At 38.5% G+C, this 24,205-nt stretch overlaps 1 protein-coding gene across 1 annotated transcript; it reads left to right on the top strand.

Annotated features, from left to right (window-relative positions):
- The first annotated feature begins 7,270 nt into the window (after window positions 1-7,270).
- On the top strand, window positions 7,271-8,779 carry LOC103985634 (2-oxoglutarate-dependent dioxygenase 11). The gene is made up of 4 exons (XM_009403389.3): window positions 7,271-7,557; window positions 7,647-7,894; window positions 7,992-8,319; window positions 8,405-8,779. The coding sequence occupies exons 1-4, from the start codon at window positions 7,297-7,299 to the stop codon at window positions 8,645-8,647; spliced, it is 1,080 nt and encodes a 359-aa protein (XP_009401664.2). The 5' UTR covers window positions 7,271-7,296; the 3' UTR covers window positions 8,648-8,779.
- Window positions 8,780-24,205: the final 15,426 nt, after the last annotated feature.

Here is a 24,205-nt window from a genome sequence, read left to right as displayed (position 1 = left end):
GTATCTCGAAAAGATACATAGAAAAACACATGTTGGATTATGTTTTTCTCTGGAGTGGCGGTTGGATACTTCTTTTACAAATTATAACAGAGAGATTTTATCTGATAAAAGAGAGATATTTTCAACTGCATACCAAATGAGATTTCTTCAACTGCATGAGGAAATCTCTCTATTCAGTTAAAGAAATATCCTCTTTCACTAAGTATAAATAGACTTCACATGATACTACTTGAAGTGTGTCTTTTTACTTTATCCTTATAATTTCATTCTTCATTCTATCATGGTATCAGAGCAGCGTTCTCCTCTTTGAGTCTTTCAACCTCACCCATCAGCTTCACGTCAGGCCATGGAAGCTGTTGTTGCATCATCATCAAACCACTACAGTCATCCACCTCTCACTTCCCACCTTTCATCGCCGCCAGCGCCCCGTCACTGACCCTCTGCTCTAGATCTGCTCTGCTTCCGCGCGCTGGTCCATCGACCAGCTCCTGGCCTTCTCCCTCCAACGCCTCCGCCACCGCTGTCCTCGACTCCGGCAACATTATCCTCACTGCTTCCGAGAGGACCTTCTGGGTGCAGGCCTCCCAGCAGCCAACATCCTGCTCTGCCTTCGTAGAGACAAGCAGCCTTCAGTAACTTTCCACGCTGCTACCTCGTTGCCAAGATTCCTCACTGTTGATCTATTGCACACAGATCTGCAGCTGTCTTGCACAAAGCTGATCACACCATTGGCTATATCACTGCCCAGAGTCTTTCCTATAGAACTACTGCATAGAAATCTACAGCTTTACACTATCTTGCATAGGTCTTTTCCTTCAACGAAGACCTTATTCTTTGACATATCTTATTTGCCACCACCTTAGGTGACATTGATCTATATCAACACTTCTTTCTGCTTGATCATATCTTCCATATATCATCATCATCTACCTTTGATGCTCCCATTACTGTTCCTGTAGGGAACCATAGTACCTTCCCACATACAATCCTTATCTCCATAAATGCAGCAGCCCTCATCCCCTTCAAATTATCCAATGGTGGTAACTACGCATCATGGCGTGCTCAATTCTCTAATCTACTATTTGGCTATGATCTTCTAGGCTATGTCGATGGCTCTCTTCGTTGTCCACCGGCGATGCTCAACATCCCAGGCGCATCCGATCCAGTACCAAATCCGGATCACAAATTATGGCGCATCCGATCCAGTACCAAATCCGGATCACAAATTATGGTTACGCCAGGATCGCGTCATTCTTCAAGCAATTCAAGCCTCGGTCGCTGGATCCCTTGCCCCACTCATTTCTTCATGTGACACTGCTGCCGAAGCTTGGTGCAAGTTGCAAACCACCTTGGCCAATCGTTCTCGCACTCGCATGCTTAGTCTCCTATCCAGCCTCATGAAGATAAAACAAGAGGGAAGTAATATTGCTGATTATCTACATAACATAAAGGTTATCGTTGATAACTTGGCCTTGGTAGGTCATTCCCTCAGTAATGAAGAAGTTACTGTTCATATCCTCAATGGCCTCGGAGACGAGTACAAGGAATTGGCAGCAGCAATACGGGCGCGTGATTCACTAATCACATTCGAAGAACTTTTCAACAAGTTGATTGACTTTGAGATATATCTCAAGCGCGAGGACAAACCGCCAGGACCATCCATCACAGCTCAAGTCACTCAAAAAAGGAGGGGCAATTTGTATAACAAGATTGTTAACAAAGGTGGCTCCTTCAATCATCCGCAGTCCTGGCGCCCTCACAACACAAACCAACAAATAATTGTTTGCCAACTATGTGATAAAGTCGGTCACTCTGCAAAGGTCTGTCGATCTCGACCCAGACTTCCTGCTCAATCACATTGGCCTTAAGCAAATCTCACGACTACTCCAACGACTAGTGATCATAATTAGATTGTGGACTCTGGCGCATCCCACCACATCACCTCAGATCTCCAGAACTTGTCCATCCACAACAACTATAGTGGCACTGAGGACATCATCATCGGTGACGGTAAAGGAATTCCTATTACTCATACGGGTTCTACACTGCTTAATTCACCTATCACAACCTTTACACTCGATGATGTTTTATGTGCACCTTACATTAAACGACATCTTATTTCTGTTTCTCAATTTTGCAAACAAAATAATACCTCCATTGAATTCTTTCCTAACTCTTTTCTTGTTAAGGATTTGAGCACGGGGGCATCATTGGTCCAAGGCCAGAGTAAGGACAATGTTTATGAATGGCCGTCACTTCCACAAATAAAACAGCCCACTGCTTACTCCTCCGTTGTAGCTTCAATCGATGTGTGGCATCGTCGTCTCGGTCATCCCTCTCTCCCTATCCAAAATAAATTACTTTCTCGTTATTCTCTTCCTACTCTTACAAATAATAGGATTGTCACTTATTATGATGCTTGTCACTTCATTTGATAAGTTTAGCTTTTATGTTATTTTTGTCGACTATTTTACTAAATACACATGGCTATATCCTCTTCGTCATAAATCAGAAGTTTCAAAAGTCTTCACCAACTTTAAAAAGCTGGTTGAAAACTTTTTTCAGTCTACAATTAAAACAGTCTACTCTGATGGTGGAGGTGAATTTCAAGCCCTCACATCCTACCTCTCAACCTGTGGCATCCAACACCTTAAGTCACCCCCACACACTCCTCAACTAGTTGGCTCTACTGAACGTAAACATCAACATATTGTAGAAACTGGTCTCACACTTCTACATCAAGCCTCCATGCCACCAACTTTTTGGTCTGCCGCCTTTCAAACTGCTATATACCTTATTAATCGTTTGCTCACTCCAGTTCTTCAATACCAGTCTTCATTTGAAAAACTATTTTCTAAATCCCCAAACATTCAAAAACTCAGAATATTTGGTTGTTTATGTTATCCATGGCTACGTCCCTATACCCCACACAAGTTAGTGCCAAGATCTAAAGCTTGCATCTTCATAAGATATTCTCTTGAGCATAATGCCTTTCGATGCTACGAACCACAATCTCAAAAAGTTTTTATTTCACGACATGTTGTTTTTGTTGAATCTGCCTTTCCATTTCAACACCATGAATCTCCTACCATTCATACCACTCCGACAAATATTCATTCCTGGAGTATACATTCGATCCCCTCAAACGAACCTCCTCCTACACCATCCAGTCCTATTATTGAAGATCCACACTCTTTTGTTCTCCCGGTTCAACAACTCTTCACTCCCCCCATTCCTTCTCCCCTTCCTTCTTCACAAGTCTCCCCTACCACTGAAGTCGTATCCTCAGAAACACAACAACTTTCTTTACCTAGTGCCATCGATGTATCTCAACCTCTCTTGCATCCTGTCGATGCCTCTCCACCACTCTTACCAATAACACAACCTGCAGTTCCTAGCCATCCAATGACAACACGCTCAAAAAGTGATATCTTTAAACCACGTCAGGTTCTCGACTTCCATACTATCACCAATTCTTCTCTTGAGACTAGTGAACCCACCATAATTACTCAAGCACAAAAATCTTCACATTGGCGTCAAGCTATGTGTGAAGAATATGATGCTCTTCTACATAACTCCACATGGACTCTTGTACCTTCTCATCCTGCACAAAATATAATCGGGTGTAAATGGGTATTCCGAATTAAGCGAAACCCCGACGGGTCTATTGCTCGATATAAAGCACGATTAATAGCCAAAGGGATTCATCAACGACCTGGAGTTGATTTTACATAGACTTTTAGTCCTGTAGTTAAACCCACAACAATTCGGCTTATTCTAAGTTTGGCCATCTCCAGAGGTTGGAACTTACGACAACTGGACGTTAACAATACCTTTTTATAGGGGACTCTAACTGAAGATATCTTTATGCAGCAACCCCTTGGCTTTGTTCATCACCAGTATCCGAGACATGTTTGCAAATTACAAAAAGCCATTTATGGTCTCCGTCAAGCTCCCAGAGCTTGGTATACTGAACTTGGATCGTTTCTAATATCAATTTGCTTCATCAACTCCAAGTCTGACACATCTTTATTCCTCCGACAACATCATGGCAATACAATATATCTTCTAGTTTATGTAGATGATATTATTGTTACAGGCAATGATCCCTTGGAGGTTCAAACATTTTTAAATCAATTGGCTGATCGATTCTCCCTCAAAGACTTAGGACCATTGAGCTACTTTCTGGGAATGGAAGCAACATTTACATCCTCCGGTCTCTTCATCTCTCAAAAAAAGTATATTCAAGACTTATTATCAAAGACAAATATGCAGGATGCGAAAGTAGTTGCTACTCCTCTCTCTACTAGTGAATCACTCAAATTATGTGATGGCAGCCCTACCACAGACTCAACTCAATACCGGCAAGTACTTGGCTCCTTACAATACTTGGCTCTCACCCGTCCAAATTGTTGGGAAATCATGGGGGCGACATCATATGCGCAGCGGAAGAACAAGAAAAACAAAAATCCCCAATTCCCAAAAAGATGTTCGTCGTCGTGCGAAAATTGGTGCGCAAAAAATCCGCAAAACACAAAACTGCGTATAGAGATTGTGTTACCTAGAGAGATCGTATATCCCTGTTTCCTCGCAGATCCTTAGGAGAGGGTGAAGGAGGTCAAGCGTCCTCCTCTCTAGCGGTGATCCACACAGCAGGGTTGCGACGACGCTCCTCAAAACTCCAGGCCTACTCTGAGGTGGAGAGGGAGAGGAGAATAGGAAGGGGCAAGCAAAGACTCTAGCCTATGAGGCTGTGAATCCCTCCTATTTATAGAGATCCCGTGTCAAACCCTAATGGGTCCTTCCCTAGTGGGTATTGGATCTGCATCCAATAAGACAAGGGCTCCGTCGGATATCTCATATCCGAACCTCTACTCATCGCAATGCCTACCATATGTGTGTGACCCTCTAGGCCCAATATCGAGCTGGCCGTGAGTCATACCTGTCAGAACTCCTTCTAACTCAGTGAATTATTATCTCTGTAATAATTCACTCGACTCATCGACTACGGACGTACTAGGCCACTACGCCGTAGTCCCCAGACGATACAGGGGAATCCAATCCATTGGACCTGTCTGTCCTCAGTTACCATATACCTATAGTCCCTCATCCATCTAATATCCCAGAGACCGTATATCGAGCATGGTGCTGTCAGACCCATACGATTTCTACTCAAGTCTCGCTCTAATCGGATTCTCCCGAAGAACTCTTTCTCTCTCAACCCGAATGACCCTGGCCAGGGATTTGTCTGAGCAAGAACACATGGGATATTCCTCTCATGACACCGAGAGTGGATGATCCTCTGTCGACACTCAATAGCCCTCGTAAGGTCGACTACCACTCCCAATGACCAGTTGTACTAGATCTGGGACAGCCAAACCTATAAGTCTGGTATCAAAGAGTGGAGCACTCATACAGGACATCCTTGGTGTCTCAAGTCTAAGGACCAGATACACCACTAGGACTACGAAATCGCTGTCTGACAATAAGGCATCATCAACCATCCAGCATTCCGTAAGCGGATCAATCAGTGAACTCATTCTCACCTGTACTGTATCCCTAGTGTCCCTACACGAGCAGCTATGAGACCAGCTGCATCCATCATATGGATGGGTATACAGCACACCAGTCTATCCGGTTATCACGATGTCCCTCTCGAGTAACCTATGACCGGGATTATTTAGGATATGTGTTTAAAGGTGAATCGATCTCATTATCGTAATCTCATCACGATCCGATTCCCATTGCACAAATCCAAGGACATCACAATATATATATGCATTTATGCAATAGTTATAAAGTGATATACGCCAAAATATAATAAGCAAAAAGATTCTGTATCAAGTCACACGTGTCATCACTCACGTGATTGGCTTGCTGGGCACCTATGACTAGCACAGATATCTCATTTGTAGTCAATAAATTGTCTCAATATATGCACCAACCTTCTGCTATACATTGGTCTGCGGTTAAACGAATTTTGCGATATCTTAAAGGGACCCTTAATCATGGTCTCTTTCTCCGCAAAACCACTCAACTTTATCTCCATGCCTTTGCTGATGCTGATTGGGCGGGAAACTTTGATGATAGAACCTCCACGTTAGGGTATGTCATCTTTCTTGGGTCTAATCCAATCAGCTGGAGTTCTAAGAAGCAAAAGACAGTGGTCCGGTCTACAACTGAAGCTGAATATCGTGCTATTGCTACCACTGCTGCTGAACTCAACTGGATCACAAATCTCCTCAAAGAACTCAAAGTTAGCTTTACTTATACTCCCACAATATATTGTGACAATGTTGGAGCTACCTACTTATGTGTCAATTCAGTGTTCCACTCGCGCATGAAACACATCGCCATCGACTTTCACTTCGTGCGAGATTAAGTTGTCGGACATCAACTTCGTGTCTCTCATGTCCATACGGCTGATCAACTTGCAGACTCACTTACGAAGCCTCTAGCCCGTAAACTATTTTTGTTTCATCGATCCAAGATCGGTATCCTTGACAGGAGCTCGATCTTGCGGGGGCATGATAACAGAGAGATTTTCTCTGATAAAAGAGAGATATTCTCAACTGCATAGCAGATGAGATTTTCTCAACTGCATGAGGAAATCTCTCTGTTCAGTTAAAGAAATATCCTCTTTCACTATGTATAAATAGACTTCACATGATACTATTTGAAGTGCGCCTTTTTGTTTTATCCTTATAATTTCATTCTTCATTCTATCACACATTAGACAAAAATCAAATTGATCCAAAATTATTATCTTAAGATGAAGCATTTTTTAGTCATAGAGATAAATCGAGTACAAGTGGTATTCAAGAATCACGGGAATAAGTGGTATGAATGTAGAAAAATACTAGTGTTCTAAAAAAAGCACAGATAAAAAATAATAATTTATTTTTTATAAAGAAAAATTATTGGCAAGTGCTGAATGTTAATAATATTTGTTTAATTTATTATATTTAAAGATTTTGAATATTTGAAAGCAAACTCTTCAAATCGAATTCTGATTCCCATCACTTTCTCCTTTTCTTTTTCTTTAATGCAAGACAAGGTTGCTTTTTCAAGGATAGAAAAGTATGTAATCACTGTTCATTTTTGACTTGAAAGCAAACTTGTTTTCACGGACAGAGAGTGCGGAGGATGATGACAGCTTCGACTATCAACAGAGACGCTTGCGCTATTACGTTAACGTCGGAAGAGATCCGATCGAAACTGGAAAGCGACATCACCTAACGGGTGTGGCGTCCATTTAAGATGGGAGAAAACGCCTTGCAAGGTGTGCTTGGCGAGATGGCCGACCAAAAAGTCAGTTTTCAGAACATCGGCACGTCCATCCCCGTCGACAACGTCCAAGCTCTCGCAGCTTCCGTCGCTGACTCCGGCGCCGTCCCTCCGAGATACATCAGGCCGGAAGTCAACGCATATCCAGTCGCTCAGGATGGAGACGGTGAGCTTCCGGTGATCGATTTTGCGAGGCTCCTCGATCTCCGCTTCTCCCAGGAAGAGTCTGCCAAGCTTCACTACGCCTGTGCCGAGTGGGGCTTCTTCCAGGTCGGTCGGTCGGTCGGTCCTTCTCAGTACTGCATCACCTTCAGTGAAGCATTTACGCACAACGTAGTCGATCTCGATGGTATTTGCAGCTGCTGAATCATCAAGTTCCGGAGGAAGTGATCGAGCAGATGAAGGCGGATATTATGGAGTTCTTCAAGCTTCCTCTGGAAGAAAAGAAGGCATTCGCGCAGGGACCGGGAGGATTGCAAGGTTATGGACAAGCTTTTGTGATGTCGGAGGAGCAAAAATTGGATTGGGCGGACATGTTCTTCGTCATAACTCGCCCAGTCCATTTGAGGGAGATGAGATTCTGGCCGACTCGACCTCCCACTTTCAGGTTAACTTAACATCGGAAATCATCTTCTCTTTTAATTTGCTGTACTGTTATGTTCGCATCAACTTCGAGCACATAATTTGCTGCGTCGTGGCTTCAGAAACACGCTCTCATGCTACTCAGCGGAGCTCAAGAGAGTAGCGAGCACTTTGATGGAGGTTATAGCTGAAGCGCTGGGGATCGCACCCGACCGACTCCTTGATATCTTCGACGACATGCCGCAGGGCGTGAGGATCAACTACTATCCCCCATGTCCCGAAGCCGACCAGGTGTTGGGCTTCTCGCCACACACGGACGGCGGCGGCGGCTTGACGTTGCTCCTCCAGATCAACGACGTCCAAGGACTTCAAATCAAGAACAACGGGAAATGGTTCCCCGTGCGTCCCCTTCCCGGCGCTCTCGTCGTCAACATCGGCGACATACTTGAGGTAACCGTGCTTCATTTGGGATTCGGAAGACCCTCAACAGTTGTTGCCTGGCACAAAAGATGACTGACGCTGTGCTTGGGTGCAGATTCTGAGCAATGGAAAGCTGAACAGCATCGAGCACAGAGCAGTTATAAACACCGAGAAAGAACGCCTCTCGGTGGCCACGTTCCTTTTGCCAAGCGAAGATGCCGTCATCGGCCCTCTTCCGGAGCTTGTGACGAAAGGATGTGAGGAGAAGTACAAGACGATGAGCTACCGAGACTTCTTGAGGACGTTCTACGCCAGAAAGCTCGACGGGAGAAGCCTCTTGGAAAGCCTCAGGTTATAAGATCTTGGGAGAGAAGAAGCTAATACTTAAATATGTACATCATGATCTCAGAGTGATAAGAAGAAGCATGTTAAAAACCGATCATGAACATATGTATATCTACTTTCCTGAAGTATGAAATGTTTCCGATTATGCTTGTTTTCTTTTGCACATGAAGAAGAAGAAGCAGATGAGCTGTTGCAGAAACCATTCGGACTCACTTCAAAGAAGCATATATCACTCGATACTAGAAACAATTGTAGACATGTTTACGACACCAAAGAGGTAAAGATAAATTAGTGTCAGTGTGCGTGAAAACTTTTTCATGAAATAATTAAGAAAATAAAAAAAACTAAATAAGATATCAAAATAAGTAAGAATATAATAGTTTGATCCACAATTTACGTTCATTCCCAATCCTTCTTCGTCTCTTGAGACACCCTTAAACCATCATCCTTTTGCATGGTAAACATGATAAGACACAGTATAATGATTGCACATCCTATCTAATACCTCTCAGACATATTGATGAGATCCAAATAGGGGTTTCAATTAAATATTGTAATTATCATAATTTTCTTTTTGTGAGTCCAGAAACTTAAAGTTAAAAAGTATTTGTCATTTCATCCTGGTTATGATACCGACTTGATGAAAATAAAAAGATAGGGCAGAGTGATTGAAAAGTGTGGTGGTGGGAGTATGATTGACGAGATAAAAATAATAATCTTGATAACGTGTCACGAATGTATTATATTCTCTTCATATATAATATCATAAAAGGCTCTGTCTATTTATACGAATGGGGGGGATATATTCTATAGTTTACATTTAAAGATCATGTGCATATTCAAAAATTAATTTGTGTTTTCATGATAATCCTATTCAATTGGATCTTTCTAGTAAATCAAGTTATGTTCTAACAAGAATATCTATAAATGTATATATATATATATATATATATATATATATATATATATATATATATATATATATATATATATATAGTATTTTAATTTTTTTCAACTCAGTTAAAAAGGATATGGATCATCATGATTAATTGGATTGGATAGTGATGGACAATGGAATATATCCTGTCAATTGATTTAATACGTATACAATTCCGACTAGTATTAAGAACAAATGTGAGTGATATAAGTGTAGGTCAAATGAATAATAGAACTTGGTATATATCATAATCCTAGATACGATGGTACAAAGCCCAATGCTAAATATTTTTAAATATCTACAAATTTGGTATATATATCATAATTTGATATTAAGAATTTTTAAATATCTAAATTTTTTTTACTGTTTTAAAGTGAGATTATTTGGGATTGAATTAAAATCTTATACAAAGCCCAACACTAAACATTATATCATTAGTGTACTAATGATCTTAGTACTATCCATATAAAATCGTTTTAATAGATCCAAAGAATACTTAGTTTGACTAATAAAAATTTCATCATTTAGTTGTTTAATTTATAATTATAAGAAAAATATTAATTCACTCGTTAAATTCATTTCAAATTCTTGACTCATATTTTGGCAAATGATTCACACAAAGATTTAGAACTAAAAATAATATCATCAACATAAATTTAGATAATAAAAAAATTATTTTTAAAATATTTAATAAATAATGTGGTATCGATCTTATCTTTCAAAAAATTATTCTTAATAAGAAATAAGCTAAGCCTCTCGTACCAAGCCCTTAGGCTTGCTTCAACCCAGAGAGAGTCTTAGATAATTTAAAAACATAGTTTGGAAAAAGAATATTATAAAATCTAGGTTGTTGCTCAACATAAATTTTTTTGAAAATAAAGCCATTAAGAAAAATACTTTTGACATCTATTTGAAATAACTTAAAAATTTTACAACATGCATGTGTAAGGAGTTTTTTTATGGTTTCATATCTTGCCATAGAAGCAAATGTTTCTTCATAGTCGACACCTTTTTCTTGGTTAAAACATTTGGTTACTAATTTAGCTTTGTTTTGAATCATGATTCTAAGTTCATCTTACTTATTTCTAAAGATCTAATTACAAGGCGATCACTATGTCTTGGAATAAACTTCCAAATCTTATTTCTTTCAAATTAATTTAATTATACATGCAATGCAAAAACTCATGAATCATCTTTGAGAGTATTGTGAATGCATTTATGTTCAATTTGAGACAAAAATGTATCTCTAATGATTAGTTCCTTATGATGTGTATCTATATACACCCAAGTTACTTAGGAGAGAAGAATTCTTATTCAAATTCAATGTATCAAATTCAAATTTATTATTAAAATTAATTTTCTTAAATTTAAAAAACTCATTAAAAATAACATGAACAGATTCTTAAATAACCAATATTCTTTTATTGAAAACTAGATAAACTTTAGAAATAGAGGAATATCTAAGAAAAAGCCTCATCAAATTTTGCATCAAAATTTTCTAAGGCATCATTTTTATTTAAAATAAAATATTTACAATCAAAAATTTTAAAATGTAAAATATTAGGTCTTTTATTATTTCACAATTCATAAGAAATTTTATATAGTAGTAGACTTATGAGAATCCTGTTCATAACATAGCATGTCATGTTAACGGCTTCGGCTCAAAAATATTTGAGTATGCTATGTTCATTAAGCATAGTTCTTACAATCTCTTGTAAACTCATATTTTTTCTCTCAATAATTCCATTTTATTATGAATTTCTCAGAGTAGAGAAATTATGGTCACACTCATTTGAATCATAAATTCTTGAAAATCATGGTTTTTAAATTTAGTACCATGATCACTTTGAATAGAAGAAATCATAAAACCTTTTTTTTATTTTGAACTTGTTTGTAAAACTTCATAAAACATTTAAAATAATCATTTTTATGTGTCAAGAAGTTTGTCTAAGGATATCTACTATAATCATCAATAGTCATAAAAGCATATTTATTACCTCATAGACTTATGATATTAATTAGTTCAAATAAATCCATATGAATTAATTATAGTGGTCTAGAGGTACTTACTTGATTTTTAGATTTAAAACTAATCTTTATTTGTTTGTCTAGTTAGCATGCATCACAAACTTTATCTTTGACAAATTTAATTCTATGTATACATCTTACAAGTTCCTTAATTATAATTATGAAATACATTTTATACTTACATAACCTAATCTTCGATGCTAGAGCTATGTATCATCGTTTAAAATTTAAAAATAAATTTCATTACAAAAATCATTAAGATCAATAGTATACATATTATTACTCCTTAAGATAATCACAGATTTATTTTTCTATAATATCTCTATAATACAAGCATTAGATTTAAATTTAATGTTATATCCTTAATCCTATAATTGACTAATAGTAAGTAAATTATGTTTTAAACCATCTATTAATAAAATATCTTCAATCAAGAGGTTTGATTTGTTACTTATATTTCTTTTGTCAATAATTTTACCTTTGTTATTGTTTCCAAATGTGATATATCCTTTGTCTTAGTTAGTGAACTTAAAGAAATATATCAGATCTCCGGTCACGTGCTTTGAGCATCCATTATTAAGATATTATCTCTTGCTCGTAGCTTTCAACTGTAGATATATCTACAAGAAATGAGGTTTGCTTTATGTACTAATTTAATTTTAGGTCCCTCGTGATTCGATCTACCTATCTTAACTATTGACATTAAGTCATTTATGATTCCTTTAGAAATCTAAACTAATTTATGTGAGCTATATTTTAAAATAAATATTTATAAGTATAATAGCCATATCCATCATAAAAAATATATTTAACTTTAGGAAAAACATATAATGTGGGTTCTTTAACAAATATAGTTGGCTTTTATTGAGTGTTACTAATCATAAAGCTAATTCCTTCCTTTCTATATATAAAACCTTTGTAAGTAAGAATTATATTTAATGATTTCTTTTTAATTTTAATTTTGTAATATTTATTATAATAACATATTTTTCTTTCTGATTGAGTCAAACTCTTCACATTTAGTATAAGAAGTTAACATCCAATCATCATACTTATTTTTTAATTTATCAAATTTACTAGAGAGAGAAACATAATCCTTTTTTAGCAATTTATATTTATTATAAACTAATTTAAATTCATCATTTAAATTATAAAATCTATCAAGTAATTCATCATAAGATAAATAGGTTTTAATTGAGTCATATACTCCTAGTCATATGTGTCTTGAAGTTTTGCCTTGAGTGTAGTTGTATGACTTGATTAAAACCTCTTTATCTTATAATATTTTATCATAAACCTCCACTATATGCCTTTAAGAATTTATATTTCTTACTAACTAATTTAAAGTCATTATACAAATCAAGAAATACATCAAGTAATTCATTATAAGGTAAAAACATTTCAATTGAGTCATATACCTTTTGCTGAAGGCCATCAATGCGTATTTTACCATTTCGTCTTTATTGGTTTGCTCATCGTCTTTTAATGCACTTGATTAGTCCTAAGTTACCTTGAGTGCTTTCTTTTTCTTTGTGATAGCAACTTTTTCTTTGGTTGTATATATTCATTTTTGAAGTGCCCGATTTTTTACGTTCATAGCAAATGATTATATCATTTTTTTTATTTATTTTTATTCTTAGAGTCTTGATTTATAGGATTTGTTTTGTTCCTATTTATAAACCTTTTAAATTTTCTTGTGACGAGTGTCAAGTTATCATCATCACTTGAGCTTTCGTTTGAGTAGTCTTCTTTGGTTCTAAGTGCAATATCCTTCATGTTTTTTAGAAAGTTATTCTCATGTTCATCATGTGCCTTGCAAGTCATTTCTCATCGTTGAGATAAACCATGAAATCTATCAAGTAATTTATCATAAGATAAAGAGATTTTAGTTGAGTCATATACCTCATTGTTGAGAGCCATTAAAGTGCAGTTTGTCATCTTGTCTTCATTGATTTGCTCTTCGTCTTTCGATGCACTTGATTGATCTCAAGTTATCTTGAGTATTTTTTTTCTTCAATTGTGAATACTTATTTTTGAAGTACCTTGGCTTCTCGCATTCATAGCAAATGATTATATCTTTTTTTTAGTTTATTTTTATTCTTAGAGTCTTGTTTTACAGGATTTGTTTTGTTCCTTTTTATGAACTTCTTAAATTTTTTTGTAAGGAGTGTCAAGTCATCATTATCACTTGAGCTTTCGCTCGAGTGATCTTCTTTAGTTCTAAGTGTAATATCATTTTTGTTCTTTGAAAAATTGTTCTCATGTTTATTATGTGTCTTGCAAGTCATTTTATATGTCATTAATAATCCTATGAGTTCTTCAAGAGAAAAATTGTTCAAGTCTTTTATTTCTTTAATTGCGGTTACCTTTGAATCCCAACTTTTTGAAAGTGTTCTTAGAATTTTATTAACAAGTTCAAAATTAGTAAAATATTTACTGAGAGCTTTCAAACCATTGACTATCTATAAAATTGTTGTACATGTCGCAAATAGTTTAAGTTGGCTTTATTCTAAATAATTCATAATTATATACCAAAAGATTAATTTTAGATTATTTTGCTCTACTTGTGCCTTTATGAGTAACTTCATGTTTGTGTCAAATATTTATATATAGAAATATGATTAAACTCATTTTTATCTAAAGTATAAAATAAAATATTCATAGCATTAGCATTTAAATAGAACATTTTCTTCTCTAGATTATTTCATTTATTCATTAGTCTCGAAGATTTTTGAAAATCATATTCAAACACATTCCATAAATCAAAATCCATAGAAATAAAAAAAAAATCCATATTTGTATCTTCCAATATGTGTAATCGTCCCATTAAACATAAGAGGATGAGTGATAAAGTTGTTGAATCTCGGATTTTGATGATGAAGTCAATTGTCATTTGTTATCTAATCTATGTGTTGAGATAAGTGTGCAGGATTAACTACGATGAGAGTAAGACAAGCAGCAGGAGTTGCGCCGGAGTCAAGATCATGATCACGTTGGGAGTTCGAGAGTTCGACGGAAGTTCGGACGGTCGTCGGAGGTTCAGAGAGAATAGATCCGAGAAGTCCAGAAGCTTGCCAAGCGAAGCTCGTCGGAACTCGCCAAGTGGATCGTCGCAAAGTCCAGGAGTATGCCGGATGTCCGCAGAAGGATCACCGAAGGTTATCGGTTGATCGACGGAAGTTGGCCGGAAACTCGCCGGAAGAAGCGATTGACGCATCGGAGCAAAGCTGCAGAAGTTGTCTTAGAGATAATCGTAGTTAGCACGATGATTAAGCATGAAAATGGGAGGTGATCCCATTAGCTTAATCTTGGGGCAATTGGGCCCCTGAAAAGATTCAAAGTGGGTCGAATGGAGTGAACCATTCGGACCCTGATTGCACCAGGAGGTGCAACCGCCCCAGCCAGGAGGTGCAACCGCCTGGGCTGTGGGGTTGAGAGGTGCAACCGCCCCAGCCAGGAGGTGCAACCGCCAGGGTTGCAAGGCTGGGAGGTGCAACCGCCCCAGCCAGGAGGTGCAACCGCCAGGGTTGCAAGGCTGGGAGGTGCAACCGCTCCAGCCAAGAGGTTGCACCGCCAGAGCTCAAGTTCCGAGCTCTGCCAGGCGATGCAACCACCGAGCTCAGTCTTCGAGCTCTGGCAGAGTGGTGCATCAGCCTGAGCTCAGTCTCGAGCTTTGCCAAGTGATGCATTCACCAAGCTCAGTCTTCGAGCTCTGGCAGAATGGTGCATCAGCTTGAGCTCAGTTTGGAGCTCTGCCAAGTGATGCAACCACCAAGCTCAGATTTCGAGCTCTGCCAGGTGATGCAACCACCAAGCTCAGTCTTCAAGCTCTGCCAAGTGATGCAACCATCGAGCTCAGTCTTCGAGCTCTGGCAGAGAGAAGCAATCGGCAGAGCTCAGTCTTCGAGCTCTGCCAGGCGGTGCCACCTCTCCAGTCGAGAGGTGCAACCGCCTGATCCCAGAATTCTGGGATTTGATCGATTTGATCGTTTTGAGCTCGAATTTTGAATTGGGTTGGGGCCTATAAATACCCCACCCATTCAGCACTGAAAAGAGAACAGACCTATACCAAAATCGTGATCTTTTCTGTGATTCTAAAGAGCTCAAAAGTGTTGTAAAGCCTTTAAGTCTCCTCCTTCTGTTCTTCAAGTTTTCAACTGTAAAAGTGAGGAGAGAAAGGTCTGTAAAGGTTGTCTCCTAAGCCTGTCAAAAGGAGAGAAATTGTAAGAGGGAAGTTTGGCCTTCGCCCATTGAAGGAAGGCACCTAGTTGACGTCGGCAACCTCATCGGTGGAGGAAGCCAAAAGTGGAGTAGGTCAAGGCTGACCGAACCACTCTAAATCTCTGGTTTGCGTTTAATTTCGAGTACTTTATCATTACTGCAAACCTCCCTCATCACTACTGCTCTCTGCGCTTTCACGAACAAGTTCTAAGAGCTGTTCTTCCAAATCTGCATTCAGACGTAACTTCGTATTTTCATACATTACAGTTTACGTTTGATTCTGCAGAACTGTTTTCCGCGTTTTTACGAACGAGCTTCCTTGCAGTTTACGCTTACATTTTAATCCTATTAATAACTGCAATCTGTCCTCTACGATTTTACGAACGAGTTTCAACATTTAGACGTAAAACTGCATTCAGACGTAAATCGGCTTTCCTCGCTCAATCGTCAGATTTCAGTTCACGTTTACGTCTTGATTTCAACTGCATACTGCCTTCTGCAAGTATATAAACGAGTTTCAAAGTTTAGACGTAAATCTGCGTTTAGACGTAAAACTACGTTTAGACGTAAATCTGCGTTTAGACGTAAATCTGCGTTTAGACGTAAAACTGCGTTTAGACGCAAAACTACGTTTAGACGTAAAACTGCGTTTAGACGTAAATCTGCGTTTAGACGTAAATCTGCGTTTAGACGTAAATCTGCATTTGGACGTAAATCTGAGTTTAGACGCAAAACTGCGCTTAGACGCAAAACTGCGCTTGAACGCAATCTGCGCTTAGACGCAAACTGCACCTAGATACAAACTGCGAATTTGCTTTTGCTTCACAATAGTTTTTGAACGAACGTAGCTTTTGGTTTTTAAATTATTATAAGATTTCCGCTGCACTAATTCACCCCCCCCCCTCTTAGTGCTCTCGATCCTAACAATTGGTATCAGAGCAAGGTTAACTCTCTAAAGGATTAAAACCCAAGAGAGATGGCATACGCCGGAAACCAAGAGGGGCATTCGATTACACGTCCACCCATGTTCAGTGGAACGGACTACACTTACTGGAAGACCCGAATGAGGATCTTTCTTATTTCTATGGACTTTGAACTATGGAACCTTGTTGAAAATGGATTTTCAAAATCTTCTCTTCCAATGATCGATTGGAACGATTTGGAGAAGAAGGCTTTCGCTCTTAATGCAAAGGCTATGAATGCCTTATTTTGCGCACTAGATAAAAACGAATTTAATCGTGTTTCAACTTGCGAAACTGCTTTTGATATTTGGCACACACTTGAAGTGACCCACGAGGGCACAAGTAGAGTGAAAGAGTCAAAAATCAATTTGTTGCTACATTCTTTTGAACTTTTTCGAATGAAACCGAGTGAAACCATTGGCGACATGTTTACCCGTTTCACGGATGTCGTCAACGGTTTAAAAGGTCTCGGAAAGAGCTTTTCGGATTTTGAGCTTGTTAATAAGATACTAAGATCCCTTCCTAAGAGTTGGGATCCTAAAGTCACCGCCATTCAAGAGGCAAAAGATCTGCAAAATTTCCCTCTTGAAGAACTAATCGGGTCATTAATGACCTACGAAATGACATGCAAAGCTCATGAAGAGCAAGAAGACATCCTTCCAAAGAACAGGAAGGATATGGCACTTAAAACTTCTGAATGCCACTTGAGAGGAAACTCAAGTGATGAGGACTGTGATGATGACTTGGCACTTTTGACAAGAAAGTTTAAAAAATTCTTCAAAAGAAACAAGTTTAAAAACGATGTGAAAAATAAACTTGAACCTAAGAAGGACCAAGTAATCTGCTATGAATGTAAAAAGCCGGGACATTACAAAAGTGATTGTCCCCAAGTCAAGAAAAGAACAACAAAGAAGAAGGCGCTCCAAGCAACATGGGATGATTCGAGCGCATCTGAGGAAGAAGAATCCAACACCGAGCAAGTTGCTCATTACGCATTTATGGCCATCGAAGAAGAGGTAACGGATTTATTAGATGCTGATTTATCTTTCGATGAATTATTAAATGCCTTCCATGATTTATTTGATGAATGCAAAGTTATAAATAGAAAATACAAGTTGCTAAAAAAGGTACATGATAATCTTACTTGTGAGTTTGATAAGTTAAAAGTCGAACATCATGATAATTTAAATTCATGTATCAAATGTCATGATTTAGAAACTTTACAAAAAGAAAACTTGCTACTTAAGGACACCTTGAAGAAATTCGAGGTTGGTAGCAAGTCATTAAACATGATCCTTACAAACAAGGGTCATGCTCCCAAAAGAAGTGGGATTGGATTTGTGAGGAGTCCTCACCGAAATCCAACTACCTTTGTAAGAGGCCCCATCTTACACGTTCAACACCAAACCAAGTGCAACTTTTGTTGCAAATCTGGACACAAGACACATTGTTGTCCATTCAAGAAAACAAGTCCAAACAAATTAGTTTGGGTTCCTAAAGGAACCATGATAAACTCTATGCAACATGATAGAAAATGTAGATCTATTTATGAAGCACCCAAAAGCAAATGGGTACCTAAACATCATCCTTTCTTGTAGAAAACTAAACAATCGCAAGCTAGGAGCAAGAAATGGTACCTTGATAGTGGATGCTCAAGGCATATGACCGGAGATCCATCTCAATTCTCTAAGCTCTCTAGCATAGACGAAGGATATGTCACCTTCGGAGACAACAACAAGGGTAAAATCATTGGCAAAGGAACCATAGGTAACAAATCCAACCTCTCTATTGAAGATGTTTTACTAGTTGATGGTTTAAAACATAACCTCTTGAGCATTAGTCAATTATGTGATAAAGGATATATTATAAGATTTGAATCTAATGCCTGCATCATTGAAAAACCACACAAAAATATATCTATGATTGCATTAAAACAAAACAACGTATACACTATTGACATCAATGACTTATGTGATGAAATGTGCTTTGCCGTTATGAATGAGGATGCTTGGCTATGGCATAGAAGATTAGGTCATGCTAGCATGAAACTAATCAATCAAGTATCATCTAGAGAACTCATAAGAGGAATTCCTCATATCAAGTTCATCAAAGATAATGTATGTGATGCTTGCCAATTAGGTAAGCAAATAAGGGGTAGCTTCAAAGCTAAGAATCAAATAAGCACCTCTAGGCCCTTACAATTGATCCATATGGACTTGTTCGGACCAATATCTACATCGAGTCTAGGAGGTAGCAAATACGCCTTTGTCATTATTGATGACTACAGCAGATATACATGGACCTACTTCTTAAAACAAAAAAATGAATGCTTTAGACATTTTACCAAGTTTTGTAAACTTGTTCAAAATGAGAAGGAATCTATGATTTCATCAATTAGAAGTGATCACGGTGGAGAATTTCAAAACCATGACTTCCAAGAATTCTGTGAACTCAACGGATACAACCATAACTTCTCTACTCCAAGAAATCCTCAACAAAATGGGGTAGTAGAAAGAAAAAATCGAAATTTGCAAGAAATGGCAAGAACCATGTTGAATGAACATAGCCTACCCAAATATTTTTGGGCCGAAGCTGTAAACACTGCATGTTATATTTTAAATAGAGTCCTAGTAAGACCCTTACTCTCCAAAACTCCCTATGAGTTATGGAATAACAAAAAACCCAATGTCTCATATTTTAAAGTCTTTGGGTGTAAGTGTTTTATCTTGAATGAAAAGGATAACTTAGGAAAATTCGATGCTAAATCTGATGAAGGAATCTTTCTTGGTTATTCTTCGGTTTCTAAAGCTTTTCGCATCTTCAATAAAAGAACCTTAATTATTGAAGAATCCATCCATGTTGTTTTCAATGAGATTTCAGAAATTAAGAAAAATGATCTTGATGATGATGTTAATTTTGATTCCTTGAATTTAAACGAAACCCCGTCTCCAACTAGCAACTTGGTTGCATCCACTTCCAAAACATCCTTACCCAAGGATTGGAAGTATATTGATGCTCATCCTAAGGAGCTAATCCTAGGAGACACATCAAAGGGGGTTCAAACACGATCTTCTTTTAAAAACTTTTGTGCCAACGCCGCTTTTCTCTCCCAAATTGAACCCAAATGTATTGATGAAGCCATGAAAGATGATTCATGGATTATCGCAATGCAAGATGAATTAAATCAATTTGAGAGAAATGAGGTGTGGACGCTTGTTCCTAGGCCAAATGACCATTTAGTAATTGGTACTAAATGGATCTTTAGAAACAAGCAAGATGAAAATGGTATCGTGGTTAGAAACAAGGCTAGATTAGTGGCCAAAGGTTTCAACCAAGAAGAAGGTATCGATTACGAAGAAACCTTCGCACCTGTGGCTCGATTGGAAGCCATAAGGTTGCTCCTTGCCTACGCTAGTTGCAATAATTTTAAGTTATTTCAAATGGATGTTAAAAGCGCTTTTCTAAATGGTTTCATTTCCGAAGAAGTTTATGTTGAACAACCTCCTGGATTTGGAAACAATGGCTACCCTAATCATGTGTTTAGATTAACTAAAGCTCTCTATGGTTTAAAACAAGCCCCAAGGGCTTGGTATGAGAGACTTAGCTCTTTTCTCATTGAAAATAATTTCATTAAAGGCAAGGTTGATACTACATTATTTATCAAGAATTTTGAAGATAATTTTCTCATTGTTCAGATTTATGTTGATGATATTATCTTTGGTTCTACAAATGAATCTCTTTGTGAATCCTTTTCGAAAACTATGAGTCATGAATTCGAAATGAGTCTAATGGGAGAGTTAACATTCTTCTTAGGCCTACAAATCAAACAACTAAGCAATGGCATCTTTATTAGTCAAACCAAATATGCTGTGAGTTTGCTAAAGAAGTTCAAAATGAATAATTCAAAAGCCATTGACACTCCTATGAGCACCTCCACTAAGTTAGAAATTGATGAGAATGGAGAAAGCTTCGATCAAAAAACCTATAGGGGTATGATAGGAAGTTTACTTTACCTCACTGCCACAAGACCAGACATTATGTTCAGTGTAGGACTTTGTGCTAGATTTCAATCAGACCCTAAGATATCTCATCTCAAAGCTGTCAAAAGAATACTCAGATATCTTAATGGAACTACCAATCTAGGATTATGGTACCCAAAATCAGAAAATTTTGAATTAACAGCTTATGCTGATGCGGACTTCGCTGGCTGTAAACTAGACAGAAAAAGCACATCAGGATCATGTCAATTTTTAGGACATGCCCTTGTATCCTGGTCATCTAAGAAACAAAACTCGGTTGCCCTATCAACAACCGAAGCTGAATACATTGCAGCAAGTGCATGCTGTGCACAAGTTGTATGGATGAAAAACACTTTAGAAGATTACAAAGTGAATCTTAAAGATATTCCCATTAAATGTGATAACACGAGTGCAATATGCTTAACTAAAAATCCTATACAACACTCAAGAACAAAACACATTGATATTAGACATCACTTTATACGTGATCATGTCACTAATCATGACGTGACCATAGAATTTATTGATACCAAACATCAACTGGCTGATATCTTCACAAAACCCCTATGTGAAGAACAATTTGATTACATAAGAAGAGAATTAGGAATGTTGATGTGTCCGAATACTTAAACTAGTTAAAATTATCTTTCGGATGTTATTACTATTACATGCCTTGACAACGCTTGATCAAATAACATGTTGCAAATTATGTGACAAATATTTTTAACCAAATGCATGTAAGAAGTTCATTTTTCAGGTTGTATGCTAAAAATGGGATGTTCCCGTACACTCTTATGAAAACTCCTTGGAAAATGACTTTCCTCCGTCAAGCAAAAACAATAAAGTGATATATGTGTCATGACTTCCTTTATATGCTTGATAATGCTATCAATGTTTTTGTTGATGACAAAGGGGGAGAAAAATATGAATTGATAAACACTATGTCATAGCTGAACTGCCATAATCATATCTATGTCATAGTTGCAAATACTTGAGTGATGCTATAAACAATGTTATGCCATCCTTGCATCACCAAGAGATATGTGAACATGTACAATAGTTTGCATCATGTCTTGATTTGATATTGTAAAGAAAATGCAAACTTACTAGAAAATCTCAAAAGTGAGCATCATGTAAAAAAATCCTTCGTTGCTTTATATGATTACATGATGAATGGTTACAAACACAATCATACAAACTTGATGATGTATGTCATGCTTTGACATAATTCTTGAAGAGATACATCATGATAGGCATCATGATGGGAGCATTGATAAGTTTAACTGATCTAACTTATCAATACGTCACTTGAATTCTTAGGTCTTGAATTCAAGGTTGACTTATCTCAACTATGGCATATAGATAGGGGGAGTTAAGGACAACTCCTTTATCAATTGATTGTCATCATCAAAAAGGGGGAGATTGTTGAATCTCGGATTTTGATGATGAAGTCAATTGTCATTTGTTATCTAATCTATGTGTTGAGATAAGTGTGCAGGATTAACTACGATGAGAGTAAGACAAGCAGCAGGAGTTGCGCCGGAGTCAAGACCATGATCACGTTGGGAGTTCGAGAGTTCGACGGAAGTTCGGACGGTCGTCGGAGGTTCAGAGAGAACAGATCCGAGAAGTCCAGAAGCTTGCCAAGCGAAGCTCGTCGGAACTCGCCAAGTGGATCGTCGCAAAGTCCAGGAGTATGCCGGATGTCCGCAAAAGGATCACCGAAGGTTATCGGTTGATCGACGGAAGTTGGCCGGAAACTCGCCGGAAGAAGCGATTGACGCATCGGAGCAAAGCTGCAGAAGTTGTCTTAGAGATAATCGTAGTTAGCACGATGATTAAGCATGAAAATGGGAGGTGATCCCATTAGCTTAATCTTGGGGCAATTGGGCCCCTGAAAAGATTCAAAGTGGGTCGAATGGAGTGAACCATTCGGACCCTGATTGCACCAGGAGGTGCAACCGCCCCAGCCAGGAGGTGCAACCGCCTGGGCTGTGGGGTTGAGAGGTGCAACCGCCCCAGCCAGGAGGTGCAACCGCCTGGGCTGTGGGGTTGAGAGGTGCAACCGCCCCAGCCAGGAGGTGCAACCGCCAGGGTTGCAAGGCTGGGAGGTGCAACCGCCCCAGCCAGGAGGTGCAACCGCCAGGGTTGCAAGGCTGGGAGGTGCAACCGCTCCAGCCAAGAGGTTGCACCGCCAGAGCTCAAGTTCCGAGCTCTGCCAGGCGATGCAACCACCGAGCTCAGTCTTCGAGCTCTGGCAGAGTGGTGCATCAGCCTGAGCTCAGTCTCGAGCTTTGCCAAGTGATGCATTCACCAAGCTCAGTCTTCGAGCTCTGGCAGAATGGTGCATCAGCTTGAGCTCAGTTTGGAGCTCTGCCAAGTGATGCAACCACCAAGCTCAGATTTCGAGCTCTGCCAGGTGATGCAACCACCAAGCTCAGTCTTCAAGCTCTGCCAAGTGATGCAACCATCGAGCTCAGTCTTCGAGCTCTGGCAGAGAGAAGCAATCGGCAGAGCTCAGTCTTCGAGCTCTGCCAGGCGGTGCCACCTCTCCAGTCGAGAGGTGCAACCGCCTGATCCCAGAATTCTGGGATTTGATCGATTTGATCGTTTTGAGCTCGAATTTTGAATTGGGTTGGGGCCTATAAATACCCCACCCATTCAGCACTGAAAAGAGAACAGACCTATACCAAAATCGTGATCTTTTCTGTGATTCTAAAGAGCTCAAAAGTGTTGTAAAGCCTTTAAGTCTCCTCCTTCTGTTCTTCAAGTTTTCAACTGTAAAAGTGAGGAGAGAAAGGTCTGTAAAGGTTGTCTCCTAAGCCTGTCAAAAGGAGAGAAATTGTAAGAGGGAAGTTTGGCCTTCGCCCATTGAAGGAAGGCACCTAGTTGACGTCGGCAACCTCATCGGTGGAGGAAGCCAAAAGTGGAGTAGGTCAAGGCTGACCGAACCACTCTAAATCTCTGGTTTGCGTTTAATTTCGAGTACTTTATCATTACTGCAAACCTCCCTCATCACTACTGCTCTCTGCGCTTTCACGAACAAGTTCTAAGAGCTGTTCTTCCAAATCTGCATTCAGACGTAACTTCGTATTTTCATACATTACAGTTTACGTTTACGTTTGATTCTGCAGAACTGTTTTCCGCGTTTTTACGAACGAGCTTCCTTGCAGTTTACGCTTACATTTTAATCCTATTAATAACTGCAATCTGTCCTCTACGATTTTACGAACGAGTTTCAACATTTAGACGTAAAACTGCATTCAGACGTAAATCGGCTTTCCTCGCTCAATCGTCAGATTTCAGTTCACGTTTACGTCTTGATTTCAACTGCATACTGCCTTCTGCAAGTATATAAACGAGTTTCAAAGTTTAGACGTAAATCTGCGTTTAGACGTAAAACT

This window comes from Musa acuminata, chromosome BXJ3-5 (assembly GCF_036884655.1).
Source record: "Musa acuminata AAA Group cultivar baxijiao chromosome BXJ3-5, Cavendish_Baxijiao_AAA, whole genome shotgun sequence".
NCBI lineage: Eukaryota > Viridiplantae > Streptophyta > Magnoliopsida > Zingiberales > Musaceae > Musa > Musa acuminata.
This window is presented reverse-complemented; position numbering and strand designations above follow the sequence as displayed.